Source organism: Camellia sinensis, chromosome 7 (assembly GCF_055761805.1).
Source record: "Camellia sinensis isolate YWXY chromosome 7, ASM5576180v1, whole genome shotgun sequence".
Classification (NCBI taxonomy): Eukaryota; Viridiplantae; Streptophyta; class Magnoliopsida; order Ericales; family Theaceae; genus Camellia; species Camellia sinensis.
In genome coordinates, this window is record NC_138967.1 from 188704854 (window position 1) to 188717500 (window position 12647).

The 12647-nt window shown below is 36.8% G+C and overlaps 1 protein-coding gene and 1 long non-coding RNA gene across 2 annotated transcripts; both read right to left on the reverse strand.

Annotated features, from left to right (window-relative positions):
• Positions 1 to 1948: 1948 nt before the first annotated feature.
• LOC145794877 (uncharacterized) lies at positions 1949 to 4358 on the reverse strand. The gene is made up of 2 exons (XR_014334840.1): positions 4084 to 4358; positions 1949 to 2166 (listed from the first exon to the last, which is right to left on the reverse strand). It is a non-coding gene; the product is annotated as an uncharacterized LOC145794877 (long non-coding RNA).
• Positions 4359 to 5135: 777 nt separating this feature from the next.
• LOC145796399 (uncharacterized) lies at positions 5136 to 9297 on the reverse strand. Its single transcript, XM_082881493.1, has 3 exons — positions 7370 to 9297; positions 6116 to 6499; positions 5136 to 5193 (listed from the first exon to the last, which is right to left on the reverse strand). The coding sequence occupies exons 1-3, from the start codon at positions 9295 to 9297 to the stop codon at positions 5136 to 5138; spliced, it is 2370 nt and encodes a 789-aa protein (XP_082737619.1).
• Between the last annotated feature and the right edge of the window lie 3350 nt (positions 9298 to 12647).

A 12647-nucleotide genomic window follows, 5' to 3' on the forward strand; every position in this document is an offset into this window, starting at 1 on the left:
TTTCAGCAGTTCCTCGCTTTGGTCCTTCAAGTTTTTTCCCACTTTGATCCCTAATGTTTCTAATTTTTCCTAGTTTCATCCAATAGCCAACACCCATACACAATTGGATGAAGGTATGATACGAGTAAAGGAGTGGTAATATTACCAAATCATTAGTTATGTTTGGATGGAAAAAATCAAATAAAAGGAATAAATTTCTTATTGTTAGGAATTCTATTATTAATAATTGTGGGGATATATTTTCTGAGTACCAACATGCGGCAAGGTGACGCCAATGTGTCAGCCGAGGTGCCACATGTCCTGGTCATTATGCCGAGGTTATCTCGGCGTTGCCGAGGTTATCTCCGAAGATATCGGAATCTGAGATAAGCGAATAAGGGACAAGAGTCCTAGAATGAAGAGGAGACTTAGTCAAGATGAGGATAAAACTCTTAGGGAGTTTATCTTTATCTCTTGAGGAGTCCAAAGTAAGTACTGAATTGGAGTCCATAGAAGTCACGCTTCTAGTGGGACTAGGATTGAGTTAACTATAAAAGAGAGACACCCCCGTGGGTCTACGGTACGCATTTTATGCTTTGAGCAGTGAGTTTAGCACTTGATTATCTTTGAGAGATATACTGACTTGATCGTCGGAGTGCCCCGGGTGGAAGAACCACCACCGGAGCCTTCTCTTTCTGTTACAGGTTAGCTGAAGCCATCTATTCTGCCGGTGCTCTCTAGCTGATTACTAAACGGGCAGTGTGATCAGAAAATCACTCACACAATAATAATATTTATGTGTTAATATAATTCAAATGTTTGGTTTTGTTAACAATCCTCGTAAGAAGCATGGACACTTCTAATAAGGTGATGTATCTGTGTCGTGTCCACGTTGGACACCGACACTCTTTTGACACTTTCCCGACACATGTCCGACACTCATCAAAACGTGTCATATTTTTTAATTTTTTTTAAAGACCCAGACACTCTTTGGACACTTGGAGAATATACGTTTTTGTCGCTTAAAGACATGTGTCTATCAATTAGACACAAGTGAAACTAATTATAAGTTTAAACAAAACAACTTAAGGTACAATATTAAAACAAAAACCATATAAATTTATAAAAGTTAGTGTCATATTGCATTTTTTATTATCTTTGAATGATATATTCATAAATATAACATATAATAAATATATAAATTATCTATTTATACGTGTCCCTTACATGTCGTGTCCTGTATTTTTGGAAAATTAACATGTCAACGTGTCCGTATCATATCCGTGTCATGTTGTATGTCCATGTTTCTTAGCAATCCTCTATGCAAATAATAATATAATATAATTTTAAATATTATGTAACCATCTACTTGTTTTATTCTTAAATAAGTCATATTACTTCAAAAATATGAGATTCCCGTGGGGATATAGGAATAGGATTTCCATTTATAGAGTGTTTCAATCACTGGAATTGAATGGTAATGTCGTTGGAATATCTATTCTCATGTTTAATCCGGTAAAAAGGAAAAATATACATCATAAATGAAATCACCATTCACCAATTTAGGAGAATGGTCATTTCATTGGAATTTCAATGGGAAGCTAATGAATAACCATTCTATTGAATCCTAAAAATAATTCCAATGAACAAAACACAACCTTAGAACACACCCAAACAACGAAAGCATTCTTGTTGCCACAATGATACTCTGAACCAAGAATCGATAAATTGTGTTACTTCGATTCAGAAGGCCTTGCAACCTCACGATACTTGCTTTGCATAGAACCATCAGTTCAATACAATCACATTTGTTATTTGGTTTATTGGTTAGATGATTGTACGAACCACATTATAGAAACAATGTTGGGGTATATCATATATGGTCTATGTGACGCCCCAAAAAAATTTTTTTTTTTTTTTTTTTTTTTTGAAACGTCATAAGAATTTAAATAACAATAACTTGCTAGATAAAATTTTAACTACTAGTTAGGAACTTTTAAGTTCTTACAAAGCCAAAGTCCAACGACAGAATAAAACTACAAGTTCACACACAACGTCACAACATAGTTTAATCCTAATACAAGGGATAACAGGATTTTATTCTGACAAAATATTGACTCTAAGTCAGCCAAGGTTCGATATTGGCAGCAGCTCCAATTTCAGCCTCAGTCCCTTCTTCAACATAATCTGGCATGAAACGCCAGGGCAACAAAATATATGCCATGAGTTTTGCAACACAGTAAGAAAACGTAACCAACCTACCATTCTTTTTAAGAGACAAATAATAATATTCTAAACATGAGATAACAATATAATTATACACAGAAATTACAACCATTAGAATAGTTTCAGTAATTTTAATAATTTAGGTGACACTCGAAATCTCACCAAAGAGATTTAACTCACCAACCACTAAGCATGGCAACGGTTAATTTGAAACCCTCCCTTGGTCAAATATTTAAGTGTTACCAACCGTAACTACCAGGGATGCCCACGTCCGGAGTTATATACCCAAGTAGTGGCATCCGTGGTCTGCCCCAAGGAAACGGTCTGCCAGGGGTAAGCAACCTCCCTGTGTGCCACTTGCACATCCACCCTTATTCCAAAACCGAATACCGAAAAGGGTTCAAATAAGTCCCGTGCCATCTTAGAGTTTCGCAACACAATTTACGTGAGAATTCTCAAAACCAGGGCTCACCCTGAACAACCGGTGTTAACCGTCAACTCTTAATTCCGTACAGTCTTTAAACCAAGACTCACCCCGAACAACTGGTATTTAACCGTCAATTGTTAACTTTGTATATGTCGTTAATCATTTCAGTTAATTTTGATATTAATCACAAATAACTCCAAATTTTTAATCACAAGTAATGTTATACCAACTCATTAAAATTCCCAATCATAAAATATTGCACGTGTCACACAATACTAAATAAAAGGACAGAATTTAAATAAACAATTTATTTAAACCATGGTATGAAATAATAATTTAGATACAAGAATTAAACCCTAAATACACACATGCACATTTTTTTTTTATTTACAAAATTAGACTAGCATAATATTAAAGTGGTGATTTTATTCTGTCCAGAAACATTTTCAGAGCATAAACCTTGCAAATAAAATTATAAATACATTACTTATACAACTCTAAAATTCATATCAATCTACAGGATACTCAATAAACATGTTATGGTTATTTTTCAGAAAGATTTTTCCAAAAATAACTTATAAATAATTCTAAAGAAATTCCAAGGGTGTTTATGACACAGATTTGTCACATTTCCTTACATTAATTCCATGCTTAAATTTATAGATAAAACCCATAATCTAAAATTTTATCATGAAACTAGACTTCTCAAATTTCATCTTTTAGTTAGAAATTTCCAGATTTGGCTTAGTATAGAATTTTAAATAAATTTTCAAATACATGGTAAAATCTGTCTCACAGTTTCAGATTTAGTTAGAAATTTGTATAAATTCGTAGAAAGCTCGAAAATTGTTTCCAAAACTTTCTGGATAAACTAGACATCATTATAAACAACTTTGTAGAAGAAATCATCTCAAAATTCTGAGTATAAAATTGTCTAAAAATTCGGGTAACATGCTGGCAGATTCAAGACAGATTATTCTCAACACAGTTTCAGATTTAGTTAAAAATTTGTATAAATTCGTAGAAAGCTCAAAAATTGTTTCCAAAAATGTTTGGATAAACTAGACATCATTATCAACAACTTTGTAGAAGAAATCATCTCAAAATTCTGAGTATAAAATTGTCTAAAAATTCGGTAACATGCTGGCAGATTCAAGACAGATTATTCTCAACACTGTTTCAGATTTAGTTAAAAATTTGTATAAATTCGTAGAAAGCTCAAAAATTGTTTCCAAAAATTTCTGGATAAACTAGACATCATTATCAACAACTTTGTAGAAGAAATCATCTCAAAATCCTGAGTATAAAATTGTCTAAAAATTCGAGTAACATGCTGGCAGATTCAAGACAGATTATTCTCAACACAGTTTTAGATAATGTATCAAATGTACATAATCGGAAAAATTTCAATTATATAAAAAAAAATGAGAGGGTTGAGAGGGTTTTATTACTTAGTAATAGAGTGACAAAATGGTTGAGAATTTTGGCTTCTTTAATCTCCTACTCTTCTTCCTCTCCTAACACCAAGCTTGGTGGCTTTGGGGATTTCTCTCTTCTTCTTCTTTTTTTTTTTTTTTTTTTTTTTCTCACCGGATGCTTGCATGCACAAGGAAGGCTTGCATGCATATAAATATTGAAGACATCTCTCTCTCCCTCTCATTCTTTCCATTATTTTATTTTCTCAAAAACATTCCATTCCCTTTCTCCAAGTTCTAAGAATGAGCTTTCCCTAAATTTTATGGTTTCCTAATTTCTAAGAGATGGTGGGTTTGGTAGGAACTATGGGTTGTTTGCCCATGGTTTGTTTGTTTGTATTATTTTTTATTTTTTTTATTTTTTTTATTTTTTTTTTTTGTGTGGGTTTCTGAAAATTGACACACTAAGATTTTTAACTAAGGTATTTAGTAAGAATAGTTATTATATTGAATCATAATTAAAATAATTTATAAACAACAAATATTGAACACCCACAAAATTATTATTCTTAATAATGTCTTGTTAGTGATTGATTTGAGTCAATTTAAAACTAACTTTTACACTAATGTATAATTCAAATAGACTGTAGACAAAATTAATTAATAAATTTTCTTTAAAGAATAATTAAAAGATGGGTTTTTCACAATCTACCCTCCCAAAAGAAAATTTTGTCCTCGAAATTAATTCGTACCTTTAGACTCGAATAGTTGAGGGTAATTGATACGTATCATATCTTCTCGCTCCCACGTTGACTCTTCCGTCCCACGATGTCTCCCGAGAACTCGAGCCAATGGTATAGTTTTGCCTCGTAATTTCTTCTCGCGACGATCTACAATCTTGACAGGCTTTTCTTCAAATGTCACGTCTTCATCAAGATTAATTTCCTCCCAATTGATGATGTGAGAAGGGTGTGGCTCGTATTTCCGTAGCATAGAGACGTGGAAAACATTATGCACTCCAGCCAGTTGAGGCGGTAGAGCCAAACGGTACGCCACTTCTCCTATTTTGTCCAAAATTTCGAAGGGCCCTATGAAGCGAGGTGACAATTTTCCCTTCTTTCCGAAACGAACAACTCCTCGGCGAGGCTGTATTTTCAGAAACACATGATCTCCAACTTTAAATGCTAAAGGTCTTCTCCTTTGATCTGCATAGCTTTTCTGCCTACTCTGAGCGGTCTCAAGCCTTTGCCTAATTAGTTTCACCTTCTCGGTAGTTTCCTGAACTAACTCTGGCCCTAAAAGAGGTGCTTCTCCGACTTCTGTCCAACATATTGGTGATCGGCAAGGCCGTCCGTATAAAGCTTCATACGGTGCCATACCAATACTTGCTTGAAAACTGTTATTGTAAGAGAATTCGACTAGTGGTAAATATTTCTCCCAACTACCTTTAAAGTCCATCACACAAGCTCGAAGCATGTCTTCTAAAGTCTGAATTGTTCTTTCCGATTGACCGTCAGTTTGAGGGTGAAAAGCTGTACTAAAACACAACTCTGTACCCAAGGCCTTTTGCAGACTTTGCCAGAACTGTGACGTAAAACGAGAATCACGATCTGACACTATTGAGACTGGTACTCCGTGCAATCTAATGATTTCTCGAATAAATAATCGACTTAAAGATTCGAGTGTGCCTGCTGGTCCTATTGGTAGGAAATGTGTCGTCTTAGTTAATCGATCAACCACCACCCAAATTGCATCATGGCCTTGCGGCGATCGGGGTAATCCCGTTACAAAATCCATTGTTATGTGTTCCCATTTCCACTTAGGTATTGGTAAAGGTTGGAGTTTCCCTGCCGGCCTTTGATGTTCTGCCTTCACTTGCTGACACGTCAAGCACTTAGATACGAATTGAGCAACGTCCTTCTTCATTCCACTCCACCAATACTGTCGCTTAAGATCCTGGTACATCTTATTTCCTCCCGGATGAACCGCAAAAACCGAATGGTGAAATTCTTTAAGTATTTCCTCTCTTAATTGTTCGATGTTTGGCACAAAAATTCTACCTAAATACCTTAAACTACCATCTTGATGGAGCGTCCAATCTGGTGAAGATTCCCCGGACACTAATCGGGCCTTGATGGAGTCGGTCTCCTGATCAAACCTTTGGGCTTCCAACACTTTGGTAAGAAGTTGGGGTGTTGTAACTATTGTAAACAACCTACCCCTCCCATTCTGAGTCTCTGGTTGTAACTTAAACTCATTCACAGTGCTTACCATTTCCCATTCTTTAATTGATATGTTGGCTACAATCTCTCTTGTCTTTCGACTTAGTGCATCTGCTACAACATTAGCCTTCCCGGGATGATAAGATATGGTGAATTGGTAATCTTCAAGGTACTCCATCCAGCGTCTCTGCCTCATGTTCAAATCTCTTTGTGTGAACAAGTACTTTAAGCTTTTGTGATCGGTAAATATCTCAAATTTTTCGCCATAAAGGTAATGTCGCCAAGTCTTAAGTGCATAGACCACAGCTGCCAACTCCAGATCGTGAGTAGGATAATTTTTCTCATGATTCTTCAATTGTCTTGATCCGTAAGCTACTACCTTCCCGTTTTGCATTAACACACTACCTAACCCTTCCTTAGAGGCATCACAATAAACAGTGTACCCAACGTCACGTTCGGGTATGACTAATATAGGAGCGCTTGTCAGTCTCTTCTTGAGTTCTTGAAATGACTGTTCACACGCTTCGTTCCATTCAAACTTTACTCCTTTTTGCGTTAGGCGTGTCATCGGCTTGGCTAATTTGGAGAAATCCTGAATGAATCTCCTATAATAACCTGCTAATCCCAAGAAACTACGAATCTCAAACGTATTCTTAGGTTGTTTCCACCCCATCACTGCTTCTACTTTAGCAGGATCCACTGATATCCCTGATTTAGATACAACATGACCTAAGAACTTTACTTCCTTTAGCCAAAATTCACATTTGCTAGCTTTAGCATACAATTGGTTTTCTCTTAGAATTTGCAAAACGGTCCTCAGATGTTGCTCGTGGTCTTCCTCCGATCGTGAGTATATCAAAATATCATCAATGAATACTAGCACAAATTGGTCCAAATAGGGGGTAAAGATTTTGCTCATTAAACTCATGAATACCCCAGGAGCATTTGTCAAACCAAATGGCATTACCACAAACTCATAGTGGCCATAACGGGTTCGAAATGCAGTTTTGGGTATATCTTCTCCTCTAACACGAAGTTGGTGGTATCCCGACCTAAGGTCAATTTTGGAAAAACATTTTGAACCTCTTAATTGATCAAACAAGTCATCAATTCTGGGTAAGGGATATCGATTTTTAATGGTGGCTCGATTTAGTTGTCGATAATCGATGCACAATCTTAAGGTCCCATCCTTCTTCTTTGCGAATAATGCTTGCGCTCCCCAAGGGGACGTGCTTGGTCTGATGAACTTCTTACTCAACAGTTCTTGCAACTGCTCCTTCAATTCTCGAAGTTCAGCTGGCGCCATACGATGTGGTGCTATTGAAATCGGTGAAGTCCCGGGTTGAAGCTCAATCGTGAAATCTACATCTCGTTTTGGAGGTAATCCTGGTAATTCGTCAGGGAAAACGTCAGCGTACTCGCACACCACATAAGGTAATCCTGGATCCTCTCGATTTTCGTCTTCCAAAATTAGGCTCGCCAACCATCCAGTTAGTTGATCATGCCATCGCGACTTGCGACACGTTGGAGTTAGAGAATCTTGTCTATCCCCTTTAAATTGGACTTTCGTGCCGTTAAGGGAGGATGCTGTCACTGTCTTACAGTAACAATCAATAATGGCTCGATGAACTGACAACCAGTCCATTCCTAGGATGACGTCAAAATCCGACATATCCATAACTCTTAGATCACAGATCAAATGTGAACCGGAGATTTCTAGCTCGCAAGTTTTACATACTAGTTTTACTCGGGTTTGACCTCCTAAGGGTGAAGCAACACTCATAGCTATCTCTAACGCTTCTGGCTTTAAACCCAAACTTGTCACACATGCAGTGGATATAAAAGAATGCGAAGCTCCAGAATCAAATAATACTTTAACCCAAGAATTCATAAGGATTAACATACCTTGAATTACTGATGGGTTATCAACATCTTCTTCTTCTTGGAGAGCATACATTCTTCCTACTGCCTGTTGGTTAGTCTCTCCCAATTTCTTTCCATTTCCAGCTCCTTGTGGTTGTGTTCTTGGTCGGCCTGCATTCTTAGAGGCTTGAGGCTGCCCCTTGTTAGTCTGGGCATGTTGAGTAGGCTTAGAACCTTGCCCTGGTTGGCATTTGTTGTATGGTTGTGCCCCTCGCTGATCCATAAAATACTTCCCTCCTTGAGGACACTCACTTCGACGATGCCCCTGTTGACCACATCCGAAACATCTTCCTTTCCACTCACTTACAAAGTTTCCTCGATTCTGTCTTTGTTGCTGCTGCATCCCTCCGGCATAAGGTGCTGGCGCAGGATGGTTTCTGGTGTTGCGGACTGGGCCTCCTCCGCGTGGTTGGTTGTTGTTCCTTGATCGCTGATTTCGAATGCGTTCAGAATCTGCTAACTCTCGTTCCACAATTAAAGCTCGATCCACCATTTGGGCATAAGTGGAGAGTTGTACTGCGATCAATTTTCCTCTAATGTCTGTGTCCAAACCCCATTCAAATCGCCTAACCTTATCCCCTTCATTTGCTACTATGGCTGAAGCATACCGTGAAAGGGCTTCAAAACGGTTCGCATATTGAGCGACTGACATTTTTCCTTGTTTCAGTTGAAGGAACTCTTGAATCATTTCTTGTCTTAGCGAGTTAGGAAAATACTTTTCCATGAACAGGTCTTCGAACTGTCTCCAAGTTAATGTCTCTACTTGTCGAGTACTTTTGATCATTTCCCACCAATGATCTGCTTCCCCTTCCATTTGAAATGCCGCTATAGTCACTCTATCTTGTTCATTTCGGATGTCGGAAGTATCTAGCAACTTCTTAATTTGTCTTAACCAAGCTTCAGCTTCATGGGGGTTTGATCCACCAAGGAATTTGTGGGGACGTAGCTTTTCAAACTTTGCTATCATCTCCGATTTGTTTTGATCTTGGTTGCGGGGTGGTATATTGCCTACCCTATCAGCAATCGCGCGTATAATTCGAGCGACATCGCCATCAGGCACTCCATCGCCATTACCGTTGTTATTATTTCTTGTTCGTCCAGCCATTCTACATGACGGGATTTTCTTGTGATTTATTCACTTATTTATTATCAGTATTATTATTATACTTATGTGCAAGGACAGTAAAAAAAAAACTTCATTAATTAGATTAGATAAGCTACAATTAGCAAAATACAAATAGAACAAAGGAAAAGATTAAATAACATACTACGGGCATGAGATAGCCCCTACAATCCGAGTTAACTCCTACACTCACAATTCTAAACTAGGCAATTTCTTTTACATGTGAGCATACAAAACAATCAGTTAGCCTAGATTATAGTTCCCTTAAGACCCCTTAAAATAGCCAAGGAAAGTCTCTCCACACCAGGGCTTCCGGCTCCCATGTGGCTTGGAAAAGTCCCATGAATCGCCATAGCACCCTTACGAAGATAGCAGTTTCGCACACACGATGCCCTAGCAGCAGCACCGGCTCCTCCCGATAGGTCCTCCAGTCTCTGAAGTCCACTGACCCATCTCTCCTCACAATTCTGCTTGGGTCGGGCATGATACACTGAAGGCTCCAAAAGTCAAAAACGTCGCCCACTCTTTCGGTGAAACCGTCCGGAAAGGGGCCTAGTTGATATACCCAGGGAGTCTCTTGTCTTAGAATCTGGATAGGTCCGATATAGGTGCCCACCCAACTCTCATTTTTCCAAGCACAACCTCCGAGGGGATAAAGTCTGACATATACAAAAGAGCCAATCTGCAACCCGTTTTGCACATCCCAACCCTCAAACGTGGCTCCTATATCTCCAGGGTTCCCCTCGGTATTGCCTTCCATAGACTCATCCTCAGTGCCTGACTCAATCACAATAACCTCCGGGGGGTTGTATATTGGTACAACTTCTTCAACTTCTTCAGACTCAAGTTCAGGCTCAAGTTCAGGATCAGGTTCAGGGTCAAGCTCAGGCTCAGATTCATAGTCTTCTATAGGCATTTCCACGTCTTCACTTGGGTCGGATTCTATGTCATAGTTTTCCACTGAATTTTCCTCGTTAGAGTTAATGTCTGATGACCCTGGCATCCTACAAATAAAAAGGTTCTAACTTAGTTAGGTCACCGAGAATTACAAATTAACTTAAGGTTTTCTTAATTGTAAAAATAATAAACTACTAGCCATGGCCCAAAGGTTCAAACCTAGGCTCTGATACCACGCTGTGACGGGCCAAAAAATATTTTTTTTTTTTTTTTTTTTTGAAACGTCATAAGAATTTAAATAACAATAACTTGCTAGATAAAATTTTAACTACTAGTTAGGAACTTTTAAGTTCTTACAAAGCCAAAGTCCAACGACAGAATAAAACTACAAGTTCACACACAACGTCACAACATAGTTTAATCCTAATACAAGGGATAACAGGATTTTATTCTGACAAAATATTGACTCTAAGTCAGCCAGGGTTCGATATTGGCAGCAGCTCCAATTTCAGCCTCAGTCCCTTCTTCAACATAATCTGGCATGAAACGCCAGGGCAACAAAATATATGCCATGAGTTTTGCAACACAGTAAGAAAACGTAACCAACCTACCATTCTTTTTAAGAGACAAATAATAATATTCTAAACATGAGATAACAATATAATTATACACAGAAATTACAACCATTAGAATAGTTTCAGTAATTTTAATAATTTAGGTGACACTCGAAATCTCACCAAAGAGATTTAACTCACCAACCACTAAGCATGGCAACGGTTAATTTGAAACCCTCCCTTGGTCAAATATTTAAGTGTTACCAACCGTAACTACTAGGGATGCCCACTTCCGGAGTTATATACCCAAGTAGTGGCATCCGTGGTCTGCCCCAAGGAAACGGTCTGCCAGGGGTAAGCAACCTCCCTGTGTGCCACCTGCACATCCACCCTTATTCCAAAACCGAATACCGAAAAGGGTTCAAATAAGTCTCGTGCCATCTTAGAGTTTCACAACACAATTTACGTGAGAATTCTCAAAACCAGGGCTCACCCTGAACAACCGGTGTTAACCGTCAACTCTTAATTCCGTACAGTCTTTAAACCAAGACTCACCCCGAGCAACTGGTATTTAACCGTCAATTGTTAACTTTGTATATGTCGTTAAGCATTTCAGTTAATTTTGATATTAATCACAAATAACTCCAAATTTTTAATCACAAGTAATGTTATACCAACTCATTAAAATTCCCAATCATAAAATATTGCACGTGTCACACAATACTAAATAAAAGGACAGAATTTAAATAAACAATTTATTTAAACCATGGTATGAAATAATAATTTAGATACAAGAATTAAACCCTAAATACACACATGCACATTTTTTTTTTATTTACAAAATTAGACTAGCATAATATTAAAGTGGTGATTTTATTCTGTCCAGAAAAATTTTCAGAGTATAAACCTTGCAAATAAAATTATAAATACATTACTTATACAACTCTAAAATTCATATCAATCTACAGGATACTCAATAAACATGTTATGGTTATTTTTCAGAAAGATGTTTCCAAAAATAACTTATAAATAATTCTAAAGAAATTCCAAGGGTGTTTATGACACAGATTTGTCACATTTCCTTACATTAATTCCATGCTTAAATTTATAGATCAAACCCATAATCTAAAATTTTATCATGAAACTAGACTTCTAAAATTTCATCTTTTAGTTAGAAATTTCCAGATTTGGCTTAGTATAGAATTTTAAATAAATTTTTAAATACATGGTAAAATCTGTCTCACAGTTTCAGATTTAGTTAGAAATTTGTATAAATTCGTAGAAAGCTCGACAATTGTTTTCAAAACTTTCTGGATAAACTAGACATCATTATCAACAACTTTGTAGAAGAAATCATCTCAAAATTCTGAGTATAAAATTGTCTAAAAATTCGGGTAACATGCTGGCAGATTCAAGATAGATTATTCTCAACACAGTTTCAGATTTAGTTAAAAATTTGTATAAATTCGTAGAAAGCTCAAAAATTGTTTCCAAAAATTTTTGGATAAACTAGACATCATTATCAACAACTTTGTAGAAGAAATCATCTCAAAATTCTGAGTAAAAAATTGTCTAAAAATTCGGTAACATGCTGGCAGATTCAAGACAGATTATTCTCAACACTGTTTCAGATTTAGTTAAAAATTTGTATAAATTCGTAGAAAGCTCAAAAATTGTTTCCAAAAATTTTTGGATAAACTAGACATCATTATCAACAACTTTGTAGAAGAAATTATCTCAAAATTTTGAGTTTAAAATTGTCTAAAAATTCGAGTAACATGCTGGCAGATTCAAGACAGATTATTCTCAACACAGTTTTAGACAATGTATCAAATGTACATAATCGGAAAATTTTCAATTATATAAAAAAAAATGAGAGGG